This window comes from Pyrgilauda ruficollis, unplaced genomic scaffold, assembly GCF_017590135.1.
Source record: "Pyrgilauda ruficollis isolate IOZ18807 unplaced genomic scaffold, ASM1759013v1 scaffold41, whole genome shotgun sequence".
NCBI lineage: Eukaryota > Metazoa > Chordata > Aves > Passeriformes > Passeridae > Pyrgilauda > Pyrgilauda ruficollis.
Genome location: NW_024525601.1, coordinates 11,102,566 through 11,128,061, shown reverse-complemented (window position 1 = coordinate 11,128,061; position 25,496 = coordinate 11,102,566). Strand labels below are relative to the sequence as shown.

General features: G+C 37.1%; 2 protein-coding genes across 2 annotated transcripts; both read right to left on the bottom strand.

Moving 5' to 3' along the window:
- Positions 1-3,424: 3,424 nt before the first annotated feature.
- On the bottom strand, positions 3,425-10,914 carry LOC121359017 (transthyretin-like). Its single transcript, XM_041477654.1, has 4 exons — positions 10,788-10,914; positions 9,018-9,148; positions 6,292-6,427; positions 3,425-4,309 (listed from the first exon to the last, which is right to left on the bottom strand). The coding sequence occupies exons 1-4, from the start codon at positions 10,854-10,856 to the stop codon at positions 4,202-4,204; spliced, it is 444 nt and encodes a 147-aa protein (XP_041333588.1). The 5' UTR covers positions 10,857-10,914; the 3' UTR covers positions 3,425-4,201.
- Positions 10,915-12,855: 1,941 nt separating this feature from the next.
- TTR (transthyretin) lies at positions 12,856-20,758 on the bottom strand. The gene is made up of 4 exons (XM_041477631.1): positions 20,579-20,758; positions 19,659-19,798; positions 15,027-15,162; positions 12,856-13,133 (listed from the first exon to the last, which is right to left on the bottom strand). The coding sequence occupies exons 1-4, from the start codon at positions 20,645-20,647 to the stop codon at positions 13,026-13,028; spliced, it is 453 nt and encodes a 150-aa protein (XP_041333565.1). The 5' UTR covers positions 20,648-20,758; the 3' UTR covers positions 12,856-13,025.
- Positions 20,759-25,496: the final 4,738 nt, after the last annotated feature.

Below are 25,496 nucleotides of genomic sequence, written 5' to 3'. Positions count from 1 at the left end.
TTCAGTATGTATTTGAGTGTGTTCTTGTTTGAATTCTATAGGAATGTTTTTGTTAGCATGAAAGAACAAGTGTAAAATGTAAGTATGCTCATAAAAAGGTTATACCTTATGTGAAATGAAGGAAATATTAATTGTTGGCCAGCTATGACTGTAAACTGTTATACTAGTTTTGAGCTCTAGGCCTTCTGCTATTTAGAAAAATATCTATTTAGAAAAATTAAATTCTTATATGAACCTGCTAGAAAGAAAGCTTCTGATTTTATTTATTGCCAGCAAAATTGTATGATACCCTGCCTGCCATCTGAATCGTATTTATATGCATATTGCATGTGTATTACAGAAAATCTTGCAGTTGTTGCATATTATGATCTACAGGAACTCTTAACTGTTTCCAAGTGTGCCACTAGTGTCAATGTCAGGGATTTTAATGCCTAAAACGATGTGTCTGGGTGCGTACAGTATTTTGGTATTGTTCTTTTTTTTTTTTTTTAAATCTTGTAAACAGCACTTTTATTCCTCCAAAATCAGAAGAGCCAAAAATGTGTCTTCATTGGAAGAATATTAAAGTTAGATTTTTAAGAGAATAGCAAAACATAGTTCTGATAGTTCAAATGCTTGCAGTGTGGGATTCTCAGAAGCACGGTGTTGGTCGCGCTGTTCTGCTGATGAGGATGGTGATGACATAAGCAGAACAGAAAGCAGGCCAATCTCAAGTGCTTTTTAAAATTCCACTCATAATATATCATTCAATATGCTATTTAAGGGCCTATCCTGGTAGAGTGCTGAGTGCTTCTATGATGCACTGAGGATCCTCAAGTCTATGACTGTCAATGAGATTGAGGTTGTGCAGTCCCACTAAGGATTGGTCCTGTCTGCTTCTCTATTTTTGTGGTGTTAAATGTATGAGTAACTAGCCTCTTTCCTTATCTTATTTTCTCTTTGCTTGTAATGTTATGCTACCTAAAAGTATCCCACTGCTAAGCATTATTATCTTTACTAATATTTTTTTACATCCCTTGTTAATACAAAGGAAAAGGACCAGGTCATTTATTTTCTATGTTAATGCAAATATAGTGACCAAGATATATTAAATTGTTTTGTTTGTCACAGTTACTCGACTCTTTAGGAACCAAAGACTGATTTCTGCTCCCATAAAAATGGAAAGCAGTATATATAATAAGGATTGTTTATCCATAGAGTGTTCTGTAAGAGTGTTGACAAAGAATCCTAACTTTAAGTCATTACTATATGTTGGTTTCCTGAATTGCTGCCACAGATGGCGTGGTGCTTTGTATATTTTAAGTTTGTTCGCCATAAACACCTTTTGTTTATTTGGCATCCCAGCAGCAAATTTTGCCCTTAGCCATCCTTCGGTAACATTATGAGCTTACCTGTAGGCATCCCAAATATTTAGTAGAAATATTATTATTTAATTTAGTAGTTGAGAGCAATTGTAAGGGATATTTTATACCATACTGGAATTACCTTAATATCTACCAGCTAATCTAATATGCTTTAGGAATGATGTAATAAAATGAAAACAACTAAAAGCATAAAGTGAAGAAAACATCCTTCAAAAGCATGCTTAAGTGGTTTGCTCATCTCCTGGCAGATTTTCTTATAACTGGGTGTATATAACATTCTGAAGCATATGGAGAAAGCTGAGATAATACACTGTATAAACAATTATATCTTCAAAATAAAATTAGTCTTATTTCATAGCAGACTAATACAGTTCTTTAAGAACAGTTGAATACATTTTTAAATCCCTCATGTAACTTTGAAGTGATTTCTGGTTTTCAGTACAGTTTTACCTACAATTTCACACCTACAATAATGAAACATCCTTTGGTATCGTAGGTCTGTACTGTTTTCTGAAGCATGCTTTTGTTCCCATTTCTTAGGCATTCTGTGAAGTTTATGTGTAATTTAAAAAAATCTAATGCATATATATGTATATATACTTACATATATACATACTATATTACACATATGCTGTGGCTGAACTAATATAACTTTACAGCTTTAAGTGACTGATCATGTATGGTCCTAGAAAAATGTGAATTAAACCAGTATGTGAATGGATTGTGACATATAGCTGAGTTCTTAAAATTTTGCATTTTGGTGCCCCAAAATGATGGATGTTAAATTATGAATTGTTGACCAACACTCTTCTCTAAATAACTTTTATCACTTTGTTGGGAAGTTTTAGAAGTTGCCATCTTAAATTACATCAAAATAGTGTTTGTATACTACCTGTCTGAACTCAGTACTCTTCTGTAGTGAATTTTAACATAGCCAGTGCCTTCAAACAAAATAAATATGATGCAGAACTAAGAGTTGTGCACATTCCTTTTGATAATTTCATGGTTCTTGTAAAATGTAGAGAGAAGCCAATCACATTGGCTTTTGTATTGCTGACAAGGCAAATAAGGGATGTCTTCAAGGAGTGAACATGGAGGGAGAAGAAGAAGGGAGTATTTTACAAGATTCTGAAGGTCTTGAAAATTAGCAAGTAAAAACATTACAGAAATATTAAGAGTAGAATCTGATTAATATGCTAAGATACTCTCAAGCCCATTTTCTATATTTCAAATTTAAGTAGGAGAATATTAAATATAAAGTCCATTTTGCAAAGAGGTGGTGTATTAAAAAGCAAGTGCAAAATGTCCCTTTTCTTGGATCTGCCACTCTATTTTTCTATTGTTATGTTTACTAATTGTTGTAGTGGGTTACTAATGAACCAGCTCTTTAAAAAAATTAAAAGGATCCATTACATATCAGCAAACGGAAGTGTACTTAAGATTATTTTATTTGTAGAGGTATGTAAGATAGGCTCAGTGAAAAAATGCACTGAAACAAATGCTGGGAATTTCCTGTGTACTATCATAGTTTTGGTTTTTTTTGTTCATGAAAATGTTTGTACTTTTTTATCATTGTCTTTTATGAAATATAATGTTCTAAAGATTGTGTTGGTTTGTTTATTCTGAGTTTCTGTGGAAAAGATATCATCTTTGTGTTTTGTTTCTAGATAAAATGCTCGTTTTTCTAGTGCTCGGTACCCCAAAGTAAAAGCAAAAAAAAAAGACACACCTGTCCAAATACATCAGGTTAGGCTGTGATGGGATCAAGCCTTTAGGCTAGCAGGGCATTTCCCTTTTTTTGTATTTATAGGCTTTCAGGGTTTGGTTTTATTAGGCTAAGTGACTCAACCTTTTTACGTACTTTTCCAAGACAGGGTTCTTCTGTTGAATCCCCTAATGGTTCTTCCCTATTTAGGAATCACTAGAATGGGAATAGAATTTCCTGGCATTAAATAGGAAACTGATTTTCTCAGGATTCATCAGTTATCCTTATTTTTATTTGCATTTTACAGCTATTATGAAAATGTCTGATGGTTTGAGGTATGCAAGTAATTCTGGGGAGTACTTTAACTTGGGACAATATTTGCAGAATTTTCTGCAAATACATGAATAAACTTCTTCAAGCATGTTTGAGTGATATACTTTTCTGAAACACAGCCTTCTGGTCTGTCCTTGAAAATGTCACCAATTATGATATATTGGAAAACAGGAAAGAAGGCATCTTAAGTATCTGTAGCCTGCTTAGCATCTTTAAATGCTGTTCTACTATGCTGTCACCTTTACCTGCTTTCACTTCCATGTCTCCAAAATCAGAACTGAGAGGTGAGTTTATCTGATTATTATGTGGGGTCCTGAGTAAGTAATCCCATGTGACTTCCTCTGTTGTGGGCTTCATTAATAAAACATAGGAGATGGTAGTGGTGGACTGTATTTTCCGTCTGCTTGCTTTTCATGAGACGCCTTTCACAGATGTGTTTTGTTCAATTCCTTTGCAAGAAGAAATTTAGTTTATCAGCTTCATAGAAGACTAGTTTATTCTCAGAGACTCCATAATGGAATTACAATAAATTTTTTCCTGAGGTTAATGTGTTTTTTTCAAATCCTAAACTTTTACTCAGAAGGGTAATACTGACAATACAGAAATGCAGAATACTTTTGTTCAGAAGAGTATTTGAAAACAAAGTCAATACACTTTCTTCCTAAAGTTAACAAAGTGAATAAAAAACTTAGTGATTTACTAAGAAATCTAAAGCTGTTGATACATTCAGATATGAAGTTCTTATCGTTTATGGAAATTTTAATTTACACAACTGAATTTTCCTGCTTAATGTCAGCTTTTATTCCACTGGCTCACTAACTACTGCTGTGGTTGAGTAAGAGAAGGGACTGAGGACAACAGCAATCTTGTAACGCCGATTACCAGCATCATTGGCTGTGAACACCACCTGGAAAAAGAAAAAAAACAAATATGAGACAAAATGAGAATTGATCTCTAGATAAAAGCCTAGATAGAACCATTGTGATCATTGTATGTAATTTCACATGAAACTTCAGAAATATTCCCACTCTGAAGTGTTACTGCTTGTAACACAGCTTTTACACTGGTTAAATACCCTTTATTGAAAGTATAAATGTCACATTATTTAAGACTTTATTCAGTCCATTTATCCAAATTGGCATTTCCTTGTTGGTACTCATAAATAGCTAGCACATTTGCCCATTCTTTCAAGTGTTGGAATGCTTTTGTTGCTCTTACCATGTTCTGTACTTCAAGGAACAGAATTAGACAGTGCTACATTAGCTGTCATTAGGCCAGAGTATAAAACAATGAGTTTCTTTAGTTCTGATTCAAAATCAATAGTTAGAGAAAGACTGCATTAGTTATCTAATGCCACAGCATGATAATAACCTTATATATGAATTATTTACCACAGCCCTATTAACATCTCCCTGACCAGCACATTCTGTCCTTTGATTTCTCACTCCACATAATGCATTATTTTGTGTTGTGAGATAAGAGGTGTCAGTTTAATAGCATTCTGTGATGCACAGCTTGTGCTCCTTTCAACATTAATAAAAAAGATGCATATGAAACAACCAGTGAAGTGAGGAAAATGTGTTCCCTATTGAGGCTTATTTTTAAGAAAGAAGGCTCTTGCATTGTATATTAAATTAATTTCCAGTCAACCATTATCTTGATATACAGTCAATTTACTTACATACTGTAAATCCTTCTTTTTCCCTTTTTTATTTCACTTCCCACAGAATGCAAGGCTATCTAGCATTAACCTTCATTATTGTCTAGTATAAGAATGTCATCTTTCGTTTGTCAGAAGACAGAGAATTTAATCCAGGTGTTAGCCACCTTTTCTTCACGGAGATAAGGAACAGCTAAGCAGATCTGTCACAGTCCAACAAACAACTAATACAGAGCTGCTGCTACTGAAAGCTCATAGGAAAGCACTAATGCTGTTGAGGGGAAGGAGACAGTCCCCAAATCCTCCAGCAGTACCTGGTTTGGAACACCTTTCTCTAACCAGTTTTGTTGTCCTAGGCAAATTAAAGAGGCACGTTGTACCTTTTTTTTTCTGTTGTAAACTGGGGCTCCAAGCATCCAGAACATAGTACATACTTTTCTTTCTTTAAAAATCTAAATTATGAACTTTGTCTGTAGCCATACAACTGTTGTCTCCAAAAGACAGATCAATGCTTTTCCCAGGGGACTTCACAGAGTACACCACTTGTTGTCCCTCAGACAGAATAATCACAAAAACAATCATGGGCTTAAGTAGGGGTAGAAGGAATGAAATCCTCTCCATAAATAATGTATCTAGGAGCTTTGAGACTTGTGGGGGAGCTAGCAACGAGGTTCTGTCATGACTGTGTTCCTACAAAGCTTTGAGACTGTGGATTTAAAGTGTTAATATAAAAATATTTTAAAGTGTAAATGAAGTTCAACATATGCAGTTAGTTGTAGCTATGATATTTTATTAAAAATCCTTTCCTAGGATTTTTCTCCTCCTGAGGAGCTGGAAGCCTCAGGAAAGAAATGTAAACAGTAACTATCTGCTGCTGTGGAATGCAACAGGTGCATCTTCCATTGGTCCATATGGATTGTTTTCAATTGATGACCAATCACAGCCAGCTGTGCCAAGGCTGTGAGCAGTCACAGGATTTTTGTTATGCATTCTGTTCTATTCTTGTTCTTTGTAGCCTTCTGATCTTCTTTTCTTTCTGTTCTTTTAGTATAGTTTTAATGTAGTATTTTACTATAATATATAACATAATAAATCAACCTTCTGAGAAAATGGAGTCAAGCCTTGTGTCTCCACACATGGGGAGTTACTGACAGTTAGTAACTGAAGTCCACACATATTAAGTATCTTTATTCTTTGCAACTGAAGTAGAGGAAGAAAGGAATACTCACATCAGCGTGTTGGTGGAAGGGATTCAAGCCCAGACTCTTCCAGTAAGAGACTGTATCAATCTCAAGCTTGTATAACCCTGCTGCAAATTGTTCTTTAGTTGTAAGCTCTGAGAGGCTGCCTTTGTCATTGGTTTGCCTGTGTAATGGTAGAAGAACACACTTTTATAATTTGGTTAAAAACCTGAGAAAGATGCATTTTTAGCAATTGAACTTGACTGGTGTGTGGCTTAAGTAATAGGATGAATACTTCTATTGATCTGGAACGGCTTATGTCCATCTGTATTATGGATGCCTCAGAGCTTATCTTGGCATTTTCTACTTCCACAGTGACCACAGCAGATGGCTGCCTGCCATCTCATTAACTCTGCATGGTTTGGGGGAGAGCCAAAAACTGGCATTATTGTTCATAGACTCTTGGCAGAGTCTTGGACTTCAATTAAATGAACCCACTCAGAGGGAAAACTTCACCACTGCTGTAAGCAATGTGGAAGCTCTATGATGCACTCACTTTTCAACTAAGCAGTGTCAAGTATCCTGAGTTTCCCATGGTTTTCTTTCTTATTTAAATTCATTGAGTTGTTTTAGCAGTGTAAGTATTGTTTACAGTTGGCTATTAGAAATTTGAGATCTGTTATTTGTAATGACCATAGGTCAGCTAGCAGTGCAGCCTCATGGAATTCCTTGTGGTTTGTATCGGCCTCAACAAACAGGCAGTTTTGTTTGATTTGAAGATACTATCAGTGTTATATAAAGCCCTAGTACTGGTATGAAACCATACATCGTTGAACACCAACCGATTTAGGGGTCCAGAAGCAATATTGAATGCTGTCTCTCAGACATGTCCCTTTTTTGAAACACCTTTCTGTGTTTCACCTTTCTGTGAAATAAGTTTTGTAATACTAGGAGGTTTTTCATTAGGTAGGTTATTCACAAATAACAGAGCTGCCAGTTCCTGATTTTGGTATGTAAAGACCACTGTCTTTTGTTCTAGCTGCCAAATTTTTTTGAGCATATTTAATTCAAATTGCATGCAGAGGAAAATAATGTCATTGTGCAGTGCAATATTTAGGATTTGTTTTTTCATGTAGCTTAGAAAATAAAGTATAGAATACCATTTATATCTTTCAAGATGCTCCATAGCCAGTTATCAGAAGTTTTATATCTGTTCAATCGCATCTTTTTTTTCTTTGTCATAGATTGATCATTGCTAGATAACTGGTCACTTCTCTAATAAGCTTTTTCAGATAATACCAAATGCATCTTTGATTGAGAACATTTGTTACAGGACGTCTTGCTAGCATTCAATTATTTACAAATTATCAAGGTGGGAGAGGTTGGTTTAGTATGACTTTTGCTTACCTTATCTTGAGGTTACTTTGCTCCTTTTTTCAAAAGTTAAATGTGTTTTTGAGACTTCAGTCAACATCCAGCTGTTATGAGTATCTTTATATAGAATCTCTAAGCTCAGAAGTGAAGATAAGTGAACTGAACACTCTTACTGGAAAATTTCACGCATTTACAGTGATAGAATATGTGTGAAATTTTCTTCTGACTTGAGGGAATGAGGCAGTTTAAGCAGGACAACATGAATAGATTGTTTTCCCCACATTGTACAAGTATGTGTGACCTTCACTGTACCTATATTTTGCAATGACACATGAGAGCAGTGTTGCTTGTGCCAGCCCACTGCTCCACGACACGGAAGAGGCATATGAGCAGTTTCTGCAGAAATTTATAGAAATGCATCTGAGTCCAGGATTCCACTGTTGAAGTTCATGTGCTATGCCAGCTCTAGCCCTTGAGAGCCCTTTCTCACTGTTTTTTAGAGGTGAATAGACTGTTAGCATACCTAGAAAGTTCTCAGGTGAGACTTGGCAACTATCATGAGGAGCTTAGTGTGAAAGTGGAATATTGCTTGGTGAATAAAAAATGCTCATTCTGTGTATCTCCTAAGAATGTTTCCAATTTAACTTCAGGCTATACTTTAAGTAAAAATTGATTTTTTTTTTTTTTAAGTGTTAATATATGCTAAAATAGAGGGCAATTTTAAAAAAAAAGTCATCTGTATCTTAAATTCTACAATTATGTTTTTCAAAAGACTTGGCAATATTTATATATCTGGAGGGTCTTTTTTATTTTTTGAGGTATGATTGCTTCTCTGTGGGGGAGAAGGTGAGAACAGTGTATCCCCATATTTTCTCCTTTTGGCTAAGTCCTTTATCTTGAAGTAAAGAAGGCTATCAAATATGATGTGGCATATGTTCAAAACAGTTTATTTTTAAAACTGTGGTGTTGTAAGAAATTAAAATCCATTTAGAAAGATGGAAAATGGCCAGTAAAGGCAGGATTCTCAACAGAGTCTTGGTTTCAAAATGTAAGAATCTATCTGATACTTCTGGTAACAATGCAGCAGTTCATTGCTGGGTCCTGAATGGTAATATAGACCTTTGCAACAAAATTAAAGAGAAGTGATTATTCAATTAAAGGATAGTTTAAAATGCTTTCTTGTGTTTGTAAGATTTATAAAGCGCTATAAAACCATTTTTGTAGTTGAAACTGCCGTACATTTAGAAGAGAGTCTGCAGCAAGTTAATTCAACTGTATGTTATCTATCCTCTGAGCAACACAGACATCTCACTTTAGAGAATGTGGAGTAGCTCTTTCAACTATTTTACCTCTTCCCATTGCTTTTCCTGTCTTTCACTCATAATTTTAGTGTGACTTACTTTGAATTTAACAGTTCCCAAGATCCATCTGCAGCTTCTTTATATAATTTAACTGCCACATTTGGAGCTGGACTTCCTCGGACGGAATCCACAACTTTTACGGAAAGAGGATGCTTGGCATCAAGAGGGTCCTGCAATAGGAAGTGAGAATTTTTATGTTTGTGAGAAGGGTAAGTAACATTGCATCATAAAATAGTAAGGAATATTATTCTTCAGATCTACAGTACAGACCATATTTTCCACGAGAATATTGCTGTGTACTGAGGAAACATAATCTGAAGCTTTCTGTGGGCTGGATATGGTAGAGCCAGGAAGGAAGATTTCAGGAGCTGTTGGGCATGTAGCCATGTACACCAAGGAGGCGCTGCAGGTGTGAGACCACATTTCTATTTCTTCTTTGTCATGGCTTAGCTACACAACACGTCCAGCATGAAGTTGTAACTAAATTGTGGCCCCAACAGGAAATAATTACATCCTCAAAGGTAGTAGGAATATCTGCCAAGTCTTCCTCTGTATTTTGGACAGGCAATTTGAGCACAGCTTTCTGGATTTGAATGCCTCTGATACCTTGTTCTATAGAATTATCTCTGTTGCCACAGAGCTACAGTTCTGCTGTGAACATGACAAGCATCACATACAGACTCTCTCCTAACAGCATGTTGAATCAGATTTGTCAACCCTGACAGCTACACAAAGACAGGAGAGGAAAACTTTCCTTCAAATACAGGATGGCTATCGTTTCATCCCGATACATCCATCACAAGTAGTGATTATGGCCTGATGTTTTACCTTTTCAAAAATAGAGTTGAGTCAGTGCTTTGACTTTACCTAATTCTGCAGATGAAGAGAGAGAAAACAGAGCTTTGTAGAAGGTGCTAATCAAGGATGATCTCAAAATAGCAGCCACTGATATCCATTTAATCATTGTAAAATGAATTGTGATGTAGATGGTTAAAAATTAAGAGCCTTCTCTTTCATTAAGAGCCCTCTCAAAATCTAGGATGTTCCACAAGCCAGGAACTCTGTCTAGTATCATACCAGGGTATCAGCGTGTATCTATACTGCCCAGATTCCTCATGCTCCCTTTCTGGAATGCAGTAGCTCCTCACTGGTGTTACTCGCGAGGCCTTGGCAAGAAGGGCTGCACTGCCACTGCTGATTTTCCTGACTTTTACATCCTGGGAGTTCAATGAAGCCCTAATTCCTCAACAATGTTAGTCAGGTATTATTTTCCCAAAGATCACAGTTGAGAGGAAAAATGAGTAGTTGAGGAGAGGCTGTTGTAGGAGAATTACAAGCTGAAGTGTCTGAGTCTTTAGCTTGCTTTCCTGGGATAAATGAGCTCTCTGAAAGAAGAATCCTGACTTTAGCTCTGTTCTTTACTTACATGGGATTAAGCTGTAGTGAGTAGAGCAGTAAGGCAGAAGTCTAGAGAAGGCCTTTCTCTAGCATTGATTTTGCAACAGGAGATGAATTTCTTTCATTATGTTATGAATGCTCAAGGTTTTTTGTCTAGTGAATACAATAGTTTTCCTTTCTTGTTTTCCTTTGTTTTTCATGTAGTTGCTGTGTCTAATGACAAGTGCTACTTCTCTACCCAGAAGGTCCTCTCACTAATCACTAGAGCAGGAGAAAGAAGAACCAGAAAAGAGCAGCAGCAGAGAACTACAGTCAGTACATACTGTAAAATCAAAATAATAATGAAAAAAAGAATAAAAAAAAAGAATTGGGACTACATGAGTAGAAGGACTTCAGTCCTGAGACACTTACCAATGGTGCGGCTTCGGAGCAAAGTGCCAGGCCAGCTAAGAAAACCAGAAATACAGAATGAAAAGCCATTTTGCCTACCACTAGAAGTCTGTGTCAGCAAGCAGAAAATGGTGAAAGCTGTGATTTTTATATCAAGGCCTCTGAAATGAAGCTACTTATCAGAAAACCCCTATGACTTTCAACATGTAGATTCATACTATTTACTTAGTAAACAATGAGAAAATAAGTAACCCATACAAACATGAACCTTGTCTGTGAAAATAAGTCTTTTCTATCCTTGTCTGTGGAAATATTGTGAACATTGCCTAGTACAACTACTGTGTTAATTTTCTTCGAAGAAATGTCTATTCTGTATTTTTCTCTTTTTATTGAGGAATAATGCTGTATTGAGGAATAATTGCTGTATATACCTGAGAGAAATACCAATTTTATGTCAACTCAGCAATTTCAGTGAGAAATTCTCTGAGTCACCCATGCTCATATATTAAGAGATTTCTCTCTGTGTTGCTCTCCTCCCCATCTCTAATAAGATGTAGGTGGATAATCTGTGGGCTACTTTGTTATCTTACGCATTCCCTAGGAAGAAAAATATGGTACTTTTGGTTTTCAGCATGGCATCAAGATACCTACACACCAACTTCCGAAGCACAATTTAACAGTATTTTAAGTCTCTTGTCCCTTAGATTCAGTACAAGCTCAGGACCTTCCCTATATAACTGCAAGTCAACTCCTACTGGAAGCATCTGGTTCGTTTGAGGGAAATGTGGCTTCTTGAAATTCAACTTTGTCTTTCTGATCTTTGCTCAGACATATGTACATACACTCTTTTACTAGATTTATCATCTCATCAGATGGATGAATACAAGCAGAGCAGTTTTTTCTCTTTGTTTTGGTTTGGTTTTTTTCTGAGTATATATATATGAGTAAACTTAAGTCCTATTTTGAGGGCTTAGCATAAGGCACTTCAAATGAAGCCTACCAGTTTTCAAGCTCCAGGAATAGCAGGATCCCATAAAATCTCCATATTTTATGATGGGCGCTGTTTTGAAACTGTTTGCACTACTTACAAGAGTTGTGTAACTATGGTAGCATCTAGAAATCCATGAAAAAGTAACCAGTGAAATGTTAAAGGCAAGCTTTTGTAACTTGTGAATTCACTTGCTATGCCGTCATCCTGGCAGACTCTGGGTATAAACTCCAAGGTCAGTGGCAAATGAGTGCTGCATGTTTCTGGCTGGCATGATTTCAGTTTCTTTCTCTGTAGTTTATGTAATCCAGTTAGAACCAATTCTTCTACTTCAGGATATTTTAAATACAATACAGAGATCACTGCTAAAAGCCTCAAAGCCTTTACTATAGTCAGTTTATCAGCAGATTCATTTGAATCACAGTCACTCTACAGCTTACGTTTTCCTATTTCTAAAAATATGAAGAGACTATTAAGATTACACTTCTCTTTTTGGACTTCTTTTTAAAGATGGCTACAGATTTGACTTATTAGGGATTTAACTGGAATGCACCTATATAGGGTAGTCAGCTGTGTTATGTCAAATAATTATTATTAAAGATGTTAAAAAGAGTGCTAATTGAAATTACTTCTGTAGTTCCTGGATTGATTGAGCAGCAAACTTTCCTCTTGAGACATCAATGTGTTGAGGTTTACCTGAAGTTTTAAGCAAAGGTACACAGATTTTAACTCTTTCAGCTCTCTGGTCATACTTATTTCAATGGTTTCTGCATTGTTTGTTCTGCTGCTAGGTATTCAGAATTTCACCTATTCACCCTGTGACCTGGTTGATAGTGGGACCATATTTTCTATGTGTAAACTTGGAGTAGCACAGGTGACTTTCTTATTTTGAGCACATTTATTTGTAATTTTTTTAAGGTAACACAACTATATGAATTTCCTGTTTTGAGCCAATGTATTTGGTGAGACTTCTTTAAGGCAATGGAGGAAGATAACAAAACTAAATCAAGTGTCATCCCATGTGTGCTTTTCAGATGTCCTTTGCACTTTAATGCAAATCATATTTTAGAAAACAATAAAATTCCCCTAACTGAGTCAAAATTATTTTAAAGAAGTAATATTTTATTGACTTGTCTGAAGTTTGCCAGGTTACAAAATGGAAAAAAACCAACTAATGTAGCAAAAAGTTATGCATTAGCAGTAGGAAAAACCTTCCCCCTAAAAGCCTATGATAGTTCTAGTGGAGGAAAGTGTGAAAAGATGGTACATGTTTATTCCTGGGGATCAGTGACAACAGCAGTGGTTGAGTAGGAGAAAGGGCTGAGGAGAGCAGCGATGGTGTAGTGGCGGTGACCAGAATCATTAGCAGTGAACACCACCTGGAAAAGGGAAAATTTGTGGTCATGATAAACAACATACACTTATTAACAACTAGGCAGCCCACCCCACTTCATCTGCAGAGCACTTTGCTGGTTCTGTTCAATGCTTTTACCCTTCTGAAGGGTAATGCTTCCCGTTACTTTGTGATTGCCAGGGACTCAGATATTAGTGAGATTTGGGTCGAGGTCCACAGAGAGCCTCAGCTGCAGTAAAGCTGGATGGAAATACCCACACCTGAGCCAGGCAAACTGCTTTGTGATGTGGAATAGGAGGGTAAGGGGGAGGTATCTCAAATGACCAGTAAGAAAGACAGGGGTGAAATTCCACCCAGGGAATTTAAATACAACCCCTGTGTGATGTGGCCAACAAGGCAGGCAGCTGGAGCCCAAAGCTATTTTCTGTACTTCAGTGCCCCCTCCTGTTTTTAGGACCACTGGTGGTGGGTCAGTTTTTGCATTAAGAACTGAGGGGCTAGACTTGCCAGAACAAGGAGAGACCCTTGCCCTAGGACAATTCAAATCTTCTGCTCTTCAAATTAGTCCAATGGGACTTGGGACACACAATTCCCAGGAAAGTATTGTCACCTGGGTTAAATTCCAGCTTTCTTTAGCCTACTATTTGATCTATTTTATACACCATGAGACATTTTCTATAAGTGGTCTAGAGAGTTCTCTCCTATGACCAAATTCTAAGCTGCTGGGGCTTGAGGACTGCAGGCTTGTTACCCTGTATATAGTCAGTCCCTGAACTCTCCCAAGCTAGCTTGTTGGCCTGTAGGCTGTTGTGTCAAGGAAAAGCTCCTTCAGCCTATCTGGAACAATCTCAGTCAGGCACTTTTAAGCACCTTCTGAGGTGTAGCCCTTACAACTTTCAGACATCCAAATGGCTAGGGAATACTTTTGAGGGTTCTTTTTGTGACCTAAATCACCCAAACAGCACCTCAGACTTTATGGACCTGGGACTTAGTAATTTGTTTTAGTCTTCCACTAGAGCTCCGTGAACCTGTGGTTTGAAATGTTCTACACCACCACCAGTAACTGTTCCAGACTACTTAAATTGGGGAAACATAAATTTAATGACAGATTAAGACTGAAGAATTTGAACATATTTTTGGATGTGCTAAGTAAATGCAGTAAAATAGAGTACACAATAAATCCATGTAGCACTGAAAGCAAAGGGAGAGACAGGACATTATCACATTTCTGGCCTGCTTGTGAAATTTGAGTGTCAACAAAATAGACAATTTTCCTTTCCCACTATGGTTATTTCTTTACTTTTTTAATACCTTCTTTATTTTTTAGTTGTATATTTTGGTACTGAACATCATTTTTAAAAAAGGCACACCAGAAAGAATTGTTGCTTCCCTGTAATTACATGTCATATTAGAATTCAGGGATTTTCATGTCACTGATATGGGGGAAATACCTCTATAGGATTTAAGCATAGCTTATTTCCTGTAAAATTAGGGTTTCCAAATCTCTCTATTCTTTCAGCATGAGTGAAAGCAGTCTCTCTCTTTTTTTTTTTTCCTTTTTTTTTTTTTTTTTTTTTTTTTTTGGTTTTCTTTTTGTTTTTCCTTGCTTGTTTTTATAAACACTGTCTACTATTGAATAATGTAGCTCTTTTCAAGCAAGACTCCCTACTGGTATGAGTGGGTGAATGGGCACAACTACACTTTGGAAGAGCTGTGTCAGCATTTGCAAGGAAGTGGGCTTCTTCCTGTGGCTGAGTTGGATATTTACTGCCTCTATTTGCCCAGGCTGTGTGGCAGTGAACCACTTCATTGAGTGTTGCTGCTCCTTCAGTATTAAAGGGCTGTGTTTGCTCTTTTCAGCTGATGCCACTACACAGGGAGTGTGTACAGGTTATCAAGGATATTTGCCACTACTCACATCAGCGTATTCGTGGAATGCAGAAAGCCCGAGCGCCTTCCAGTAGGAGCTGGTTTCAAACTTCACCATGTACTTTCCCTCTACAAACTGTTCTTCTGTTGTGAGATCATGAATCTCCCCATACTCTGTGGTCTTCCTGAAATGATTAAATAGCTATATAAATATTTTATATTATCATTTAGATGCTGAAACAGTCAGTGTGGAATATTAAATAGCAAGAGGTGCCAAATTCTACACTGAGCAGCATCTGAAATAATTCCTTCCCTCTGTGTAGTGTATATTTCCATACATTGCAGAGTCTGCCCTTGCTACCAACTTACCAATATACATCACAAATCAAAACTGGCTGGTTTAAGGTCCCTCTTTTAGCATCATGTTTAACTTGTACCCAATGTCCTCTGGAACCAAAGGTCACTGTTTTAGGAGAAGGAATGTCATGATGAGAAGCAAGATGCCAAATCTAAAAATAAAACTAAGGATGGAAGAGAAATTTTATTGGAAAATTATTTTGTTTTCTAGTTATTAGCACTGAAGGTCTGGAGTTTATTCTTATACAGTGATGTGATTTTATGTGACTCTTAGTGGTAATGTCTTGAAAAAGAAGTTTAGCATCATAAGATTTTAATAATTTGAATTACAATGCCTTGGTCAAAGAGCAGGGGCCTCTTCCACTGGGTACCATATAAATGAGCAATAGGAATTCCCAGCTCAGAGCTTATGTGCTCAGCTCAGAACAAAAAACTGTGGATGAAGAAACTCCAGTAGCAAGAAGGAATTATAGCTGGCACTGCACCCTATTTGTTTGAAAAGGAGGCTTTTCAAGCTTTGTATGACAGCTGTTTAAATATTTACATACTTAGCTCCTAAACCCCATTTATCTCTTTTCCCTCCTTTTACTTAGTTTCTGATTTTTTAACCTTTTGTGTTTGTTTGTTTTTGTTTGGGTCTTTTTCTGCTGAAAATATTTATTTGATATTTATAGCACTTAATAATCACATGATTTAGTTGAAGGAAAAATGAAGAAAGCCTTGACTGGGAGAACTAGTGGAACTTTCCTGTCTTATGGCAAGGAGAAATTGCCTAGGCAGAAAACAAACTTGAGGAGGATGAGTGGAAGTGGAGAAATCAGTGGCATGCTGCTTATCTGGGACAGGATCATTTGTGCTGTTGGGCTTTTCTTTCCCAGTCCCTTTCTCTTCCTTCACCTTATTTGTAATCTTTGGTTAATGGTGATAAATAAAAAAAGACTGAATGACAGAACTTTTGCTAAATTAAGAGGTAGCAGGATTAAAAATCCCATGCTAATTTTCATTTTTCTTATTTTCAAGACTGACAAAATCTCACTGGTCCAATACTAGTGTAATCGAGTGTATCCAGGGCAGACCAAACTGCAGAGAATCAAAGTCCTATTTGAAAAGAGTATCACAGTCAGTTTGTAAAGTATATGCATCTGATTTCTTTTAGTTTAATTAGTAATTCCTGGTTTGATCTATATTGCTTTAATAAAAGAAGAAAAAATTAATTTGTGAGTGTCCTTGAAGCTGTGAAACAGATCCTGCAGAAAAGAGAAGTTAGCAATCCATGTACTTCTGCCTATAATCTGGATAGTCTAGACAAGCAATTAAAAGGAAAAATGATGTCTGCCTCAAAATCTTCATTCAGAAAAACAAATTAGTTTTAGTTTGAGAAAAGCATGGATGGAGCTGGAATGGTGCTTTCCCTAAGGGGTACTGCTCCAGAGTGTCAGATGTTAACCGTCCAGACCAGCTGGGAAACTGGAAACAAGAGCTCACTTGAAAAGGCATGCCCAGTACCAGAAGTTAATGGCACTTTCTTTATTTTAATTATTAAGTGGTAGCTATTCAAAGCAACTGGTCTCACAAGGAAACCCTTCAGCATTACTGCTGCACTGACAGCCAACAGGACAGTGTGTGATTCAGAGCCTGGAGGGGATTAGCACAAGGCAGAGGATGCTCAGCATTCAGCACTGGTAGCAAAATGCTGTGATTTCTTCTGAACAGCACTTGTATTTCTGTCTGAGTGGGGGACTAAATATAACATGGTTCCTTATTCTTAACAGGATGTGGACTGCCGGCATCTGCTGTAAGATGGACAGTTAAATTAAAAAGCTGTGCTTTTCCAGTAAAGCTACTACAGTGCCAGCCCATACTGCAGTCCTTATCCTCTTTTTGACTGGACCTTAGCTGTGTATTGTGGTCTGGTTAAATCTACACTGTCTGTACAATGATGTTTATGAACTCTTAGGACATACTGCACTGAGATAAACTGTGCTCTCGGATGCAGACTGATGAGGAAATATGTCAGGAACACTAGCCCTTATTTTGGAGTTAAAAAAAAAAAAAAAAGGAGGGTTGGGGAACCACTTCAAAATACACAGAAGTCTTTTCTTTCGTGACTTGTAACCTAGGTCACATGAAAACTGTGTTCACTGACTGCAACTTTTGAACCACATGATAAGACCTAGATTTCAAAAAACTTGTGAGGAGTGAGAAGATCAAAGCTAGTCATGGGAGGAGCTCATAAAGAATTCAAATCACATGTTCTAAAACCTTCCCCAGTATGTCTTAACTCCAGTTATCTCTTCTTGCGTATTTTCAGATAGAGTCATTTTGAAATAAGCCTCTTAATAAAGTCAGCTCCTACTGTTCTAACTCCCCCACTACCCTTTAAACACCATTACTCAAATTCAACAGTTGCTAAGTACATTTGCTTAATTCTATGTGTGCAAAGTAAACATAAGAAAACAAAATGGTAAAAACATAATTACAACAGACATTTGTACAAAATGTAACTTTCCTGTATGTGTCTACTAGGTATAAGTTCAAAATGTTATTCAACTGACAGGAGTATTTACAGATCATGTTCCTGGATTCATTCATATTTTCAGCTGTTTTAACACAGGGAAATTCTGGCTTCCCCAAAAGAATAAAATTGTAATTGCATATGAAAACTTGGTTCAAACAACTGTCATCACCTAAAGTCAATGGTATCACTGAAAGCAGCCTTGGTTATGATGCAAGTCAAGAAAAATGTCAAAATCTTTACCTGTAATAAAAGTTGTGGTTTGATGTTCATTCACTGCCATCCCCCAGCAAAATGGTTCTCACTTGACTATGGTTAATCTTCTCAATTTATGTTTAAGAAGGTGTGATTTGATTTTCTTATTTGTGCTAACCTAAAGTGTCAGCAGAAGTTGCCTAAGAACTACAGGGTTTGTCTCCATGGGCTTGTTGAGAGTAGGGTTGCAAACTGAACAAGAAAACACTGTTATGCCCCAGAAGTGAGGCATTTAATAATGTCATTACATTTCTCTTATTCTTCTGTAAATTGTATTTTGTATTAACTGTTAAACAGTACTTGATGAAACATTTGAAATAATTTGGTTTTCTAATAATGAAAGGAATGCTCACTAGGGATAAGATGTTATCCTTGTCTTTACTTCCCTTGAAAAAAATGTCACTTTTCTTGGAGTTTCTCGGTTCATTAAAGTATATAAATCCATTTTAGGAGTAATTTGTTCATAGGTTAACACTCAGCACTTGGGAGTAGAGTTGTTTGTTTTTTCAGACTTGTAAACTTTATTGCTACTTTTCAATGGGAAAAGCATTTTTTCGTTTTCATTATATAAAAAGAAACCATTCAGATGGAGAGAAAGTTATCTCTCCTTACAGTCTTTTTCTCTGGAGCTTTCTTTTTTCTTTTCCCCTGCTGCTTATGTGTAAATCATGCTATAAAAATCTTAGTAAAATACAGCTAAATGTACAGTTGACTCCTGTCCATTCTTGTGCTTATCATTCTGTGCTTGAATATTCTGCTTCTACTGGAGACTTCTCTTGAGTTATTTAAAAATCTGTTCAAGTTAAATGTCTAAATACCTCAGCTACTTGAATTTTAGTAAATTGTGTTCTTCTGTTACCCATACACCTGTCACAGACTGAAGGCGTTATTGTCTGACCCTCTGTGATGTCATAAGGTATTTGTAAGGATGCTAGGTATCTGTTGGTATTGGTTTGTCATTCTAGAAAAAGACATTCAGAGCTAGAGAAATGGCCTCAAACTGCTGAGATTTTGCTTCTGTGCTGTGTTACAATAGCACTCCTAAAAACTTTCTGGTCAAGGAGTTTCTTCCAACCAGCACATTTGGTACAGAAAAGATGAATAATGCAATTATTATTTACATGTATGCAGACAAAACTTACAGAGAGGATTTTGTATGTGACTGCTGCAAATAGAGCTCTATATCCATTGCATATGAAGACAGGTTAGTCTGGATTACCTACAAAACACTGGTAAATAGGCTTTTTTTTTTTTTCTTTCTATAGAAAGGAAAGATAATACTGAATATAGGAGAAAAAATAAGTATCAAAACTAGTACCTTACAAACATAAGATGAGCATCTGAACATATTTTTGCAGTTAACATTTCAGTCACGGATAAGTTCCACTTAAATCTAACGGATTTGAGATCAGAATTCACGCACTGTGAACACTGATAGTGTGGCACATGTGTCAGAAAACATATTTCTGTTTTGATCAGAGCTCAATTCCTTTAACTCCTCAATTACTTGCCCAAGGTGCCTTGAAAATGGCTCCAGAAGACCACACAACTTACCCAACAGCAAAGTCCTGCCAGCTTCCATCTTCAGCCTGTTTAAAAACTTTAACATTTACGTCAGATGCAGGGCTTCCTCTGACTGCATCCAGCACTTTCACCATAAGAGGGCATTTGGAATCAACAGAGCCATGGGAGACCTTGGGGAAAGGAGGAGAAGTTGTATAGGAACTGTCACCAAGCCTGCAAAAGCCTCCTCCCAAAGAAAAGATAGATTCTAATTGAAGAATTACCATTCACTTAGAAGCAAATTCTCTGCAAATGCTATTCAAAGCTAATTTCCAAACATCTATTTCTTAAGCAGAATATCTTAGAGCTTTATACTGATACTTTATTACACACACACACACACACAGATTGCTTGATCAATATTTAGAGTTGCTTTAAATGGCTGTAGGAAAATGGTATAATGTTATACCTTTATAATATGATCACAAATATGAAAATAGCAAATTCTTTTAAGTGCAGACAAAGTATGTTATCTAGGGAAACCAACAAACAAATACATATGACATCCTAATGTTGAAAGAATATCCCTCTCTTAGGCTTCATTACATTATGAGGAATCTTTAGTCATACCTCAAAAATATTCTTAGTGCTTTAGAGAAGCACTTGTTTGGTGAAGCTCTCTCTTTTTTGAGGATATGGGATGTGAGTCATGAACAGATAGAAACAAAGCAAAATAAAAGGTCACATCACCTAGATCCCTGACCCTTCCTTAATACCTTAAAATAGGTAGGTAAAAGACAAGAAAAGAAAAACGTTTTAAGAATTCTGAAGAATACTATTAAAAATCCCAGAAATAGCATTCTGAAAAAGCCCAATGGTTACAGAATTTCATGGATGAGGAGGATGCTAGTCATCTAGAAAATCTAATTATCATTCTTGTAATGATTGAGTTTGAAAACAAAGAAACTCACCAGTGGTGCAGCTTCAGAGAAAAATACCAGTCCAGCTAAAAAAACAAAGAGCACAGACTGAAAGGCCATTCTGCTTGCTGTTAGTGAGCCTTGGTGCCAGCAGCTAGGAGCTGAGGGGATTTGGGATTTTATAGCCAATCCAACAACAAAACAGGCTGCTTATTGGGTGCCCATATGACTCCAAAACTGCTGATTCTGATTATTTGCTTAGTAAATAGGCCAATCCTAGAGTCAGTCCATTGCTTCATGGCACTGCCATTGAAGTCAATGGAAGGACTGCAGGATCACTAGAGAAAAGAAAATAAGTAACGGACACAAACATGACCCTTGCCTGGGGAGATTACACTCATAGAAAGCCCTCCACAAAATAACACAAACGACCTTTGTTTGCCCAGAAATCCAACTAGTTCTAGGAGAATTTTTCTATCTTGCCCTCAGGTTGTGCATGATAATGCCCCAATGCTTTCTCTGCATCTGCCCCATGTTTCTTCTCTGTATACTCAGTGCTTTCTGAGGATCAGATCCCACATACAGATGCAGACTCAGTACATGGGTGGTGTTTCTTCTCTGTATACTCAGTGCTTTCTGAGGATCAGAGATGCAGACTCAGTACATGGGTGATGGAGTTTGTTCATTGTTAGCTCAAGCAGTGCTGGATTCCCAATCAGTCTCCCTGCTTGTTGGAAAGGAGCAATGTCTCTGTTTTGAGACACAACTTAGATGGGATCTGACACAATCTGTGTACCCACCAGAAGTTTGTAATGATTCATCTTGCCCAACCTTCAGGCAGACACTGAGGTTTCCTCTTAGTCACTGGGAAAAGACCTCTAGAGAGATGTCCCCCTGGGAAGCTAATGGTCTCAGAAAAGTTAAATGAATCCTCTCTTGCACCATGTACCCCAGAAGGAGCCAAGGCAGCCAGCAAAGACTGGTAGATTTTGTTAACACCTGGCTAAGGTTCCAGTTGCCAAACATTTATTATGCTGGGACCATTATTGTTACATGTATGTTTGTATATTTCTACATTTGCAAGTGTATAAATGTATATTTCAGAGATTTTTCAGGGGTGGACTCAGCCCCAGCCTAAGCTGGGAGAAGTCATCTGAGGGAGTTGGCATGGTATAGCTGGTTTCGTTGAGCTGCATCACATAGACTGTCCATGCTGTACCTTGTGACAGTTGAGAGAGAAAGAAACTGCCCTGTTTAGCACTTCTTTTCCCCCCACGTCCTAACCCTGAATCTACACTTTTCAGGAGCTGGCACTCATTTTTTACTGATTTCACAGTATTCTAACAAAAAGCAATTTTCTTGCTTTTGATGATGGAAGTCTTAGAGAGAAATCATGGGTAGTATTCTCCAGAGACTTTTGTGCCTTCAGGCTGCTTTAGGCAGTTTTTTTCTCTAGGCAAAGTTGATTTTTGAGAAAAAATCTATAGTACAGTAATCTCCTGCACTGGGATCAAAGTGCCCTTTGTCCTTACAGCAAAGCAGGCTGACACGTAGGTAACATTCTACACACATTTTTCTTGCATGTAAAAGTCAGTGCAAGAGTAACAAACCATGCTGCAATCTAATGCTTGGGGGTTGTATTTAAATCTAGGAAAGTTAAATGCTGCTCCTAGATCTGTGCAACAACATATTACCTCATTGTTTTGTTCTCATTTGTGAATATTTCTCTGAAGCAATGAAGCTTTGCATGTCTGGAAGAGAAATTATCTGTATTCTAGGGCAAGTAGGCTGTCCTGTGTTTTGCTGTCAGCTGTTCTGCAAGGAGGTAACGCCAAGGAGTTAATTATATTGGCACTTGTCTGCATGAGAAATTGCTCTCCTACTGGACAATTACTTAAAAAAATTACTATTTTCTTCTAGGTTTTCCTGCAAAGTAGCAGTTTCTGAAAAATCAGGTCTACAGGGATACTACATTTCAGCTGTCCATATTATTTTGCTTCTCTCTTTTATAACATTGATTGACCTTTTGGCAGCTGCTTCTTAGAGTGAATAATGAGCAAGAAAAATTCTAGCCCCAATATGATTTTTATTCCTTGTCCTTCATTTGATGTTTTTTTCAACTCTCAGCATCCCACACATAATTCAGACAGGGATTCTTTGAATACTAGCAGAGACACCAGTTTGAGTGGAAAATTAGTCTTTGTGTTCGTGAATCTTCATTCACACATTTTTCACAAAACTAGATCATTTATATATATATATGTTATATATATGATATATAAGTTCTAAGATATAGGTGGACTCAGTGAGATGGCAAAAAAAGAGTATCTACTGTATCACTGATCATGAACCATCCAGAATTTATAGAGAATTCTATTAAAATCCATGTGAACCTAATTTAAAATTACTATAGGCTAGTGAAAGCAATGCTAGGTTGATCTTCCCCTTTCCATTGTCAGCCTCAACTTAGTACCAAAATGTGGTAATATTTTCCATAAAATGCATGTGAAAGCTCAGAGATTTGGAACAGCTGGTGGAGAATGATGGTTCTCCCTTGGCAGAGAATCAAAACATGATTATGGGAGGGAAAAGGAGAAAGAGGATGGATAACTGCTGAGCATCCAGCAGGTGCTGATTGACTGTTGTCTGTCTGATGTTAAATGTTCTTAAACATTTTCTGTGCAACGGGATTCTGAAACTTATATACTGAATAGCTTATTCCAGATAAAAAATAAGAGAAGGTAAATGAAAAGGGGGCTGAGCTCTGAAATGTAAGTGGGGCTGGCAAACTCTAGACCTTCTGAAGGAGGAAAGAAGCTGACATGAAGAGAGGCAAAGAGGACAGCTCCCAGAGACTGCTAGCAGGATACATGCCCCAGGAAAAGTTATGCCACACAAAGCCTTAGCACAGAGCAGTAGCATAAATGCCCTTTTGTAAGAAAAGAGTAAACTGAGTTACTGAAAACTCAACAGAAAGAGATATTTAGGAATCCTGGTGTGGAAGAAGCTGTAGGGTAACATAGCTAAAACAGAGGTAGTATGAGGATATATAGTGCAAGCATCTGGGATCTAGGGGACGCATGAGGCCCCAAAGAAGGAGTGCTCACCCAGCACACAGGGTTATTAGGGTGCTGGAGAAGAGAATGGCCAAGAGTCCCTGGACCCAGTACCCTCAGCTTTATGGAAGCCAACAAGTGTGAGATCCCCCGTCATGGAAAAATTTAGATAATCTTCAAATATGTGAATGCTTTGAGGCTTATCTGAATTCCAAATCAATTGAAGTTCATCTCTGAAGAATTAGGATTAATGCTTATTTCTAATGAAAGTTTGTTCCCTGCTTGGAAGCATTAGAGTGTTCAGGTCAAGAGCAAACATGTCCTATGGCTAATACTCTTGTTTATGTCAAGGATTTTTCCCACTATGCTATGGTATTTTTCTCTCTCTTCTATGTAGTCTCACACACATAGGCTTGCTTTACACAGATAATCTCCTTATTCTCTGCAGCATTGCCTTTCATTAGACTTTATTTAGAAAGCCAACTGCTTCTACATAGCAAAATGCTCAGACAGGCTGGAATACCTGACTTTGACCACAAAAACCTGTAAGCTTCTCCTATGACATTGGAATGAAAGGGCCTGATAGATGGTAGGCCATTCAGTAATCTGGATAGAATTCCCAAACTCCCTGTTTGAAGAATTAATGAATTCCTGGGCTCTGAAAAAATCCTTTCTATAATATGGAGACCAGAATGTGACACCTTTTTTCACTTCTCTGGAGTAACATTCCAGAGGGACTTACAGGAAAAGACCTGAGATTTACCTCTCAAAGGAGTTCACCTAAATTTTCTAGGTGAAAAAAAGTCAAGAACTCTGTGAATTTTAGTTCAGGTGTCTGCCAGCTCAGTTGCTGTGTCAGAGCTCTGGCACTTAAGGAGAGTGCTCAATGCAGTAACTGCTTGAAGCCAGTGCGAAATCTTCTGTTGCTTTCACTATTTGCTAATTATATAATATTCCCTCTCTCTGCAAAGCCAGGGATAATGCTTTTCTAATTAATAAATGTGCTCAGGGAGGTTCATGTTTGAGCTTGAATTTCAATCTGTAAAGAATGGTATTAAAAATTGTGGCATTGCAGGTATGTGTGGTGTTTGCATGTTTATCAGTCTTTTTCATTTCCATTTTTGTTGAGGAGTACATCTGCATTTTGAGTTTTAATGGTCATTATCAGATTTTCACAGGACTAACACTGCCTAGTATTTGGAAGTAAGGAAATACTACTGATCTTATGCAGAAAAATAAGAAAAACATCCTTATTTTGTATCTTAAATCAAATTCAGTTACTTCAAAAGTGAGGAGGTGGATACTGTTAGCAAACAATTTTGAAGACAGATGGGTTGGTTGGTCTTGAGGTATAAAATCACAGGGTTTTATTATAATTTCCAAGGTTGTGTCCGGGGAGCATCCTGGGACATAGCTCAAAGTCCAAAAAAAGAGAAACATATAAATAGATGACTCCTGCTTTAGGGCATTTGTAATGTATGAATTCACCTGGCACCTGCTCATCTCAGCAGGCTCTGAAGTGTTTAAACTCCAAGGTCACTGGGCACTGATCATTACTTCTCCATCAGCTACCCCTATAGGTCTTGTGATCTCTCAAAACCAAACTTCTGTTATTCAACTTTAATATGTATTCATGTCTACATACTAATCTATCAGTCTAGACAAGTGATTAAAAAAAAAAAAACAAAAAAACCCCTAATTCAGTTTATGCACAAAGCTAACTGAATATCCTTTTGCCAGACTTAATACTTCCTGTGTTTGAAAGATGCTGGAACTTGCCATGAGATCAATGTTTTTAAAGGTCAATCTACTTATTAGTAAAATGATTAGTGGTTTATATTTTAAATTTAGCTTATTTGCCATTCTTACAGGAAGACATACACAATAAATCTACAGCATGATGTAAATGTTTC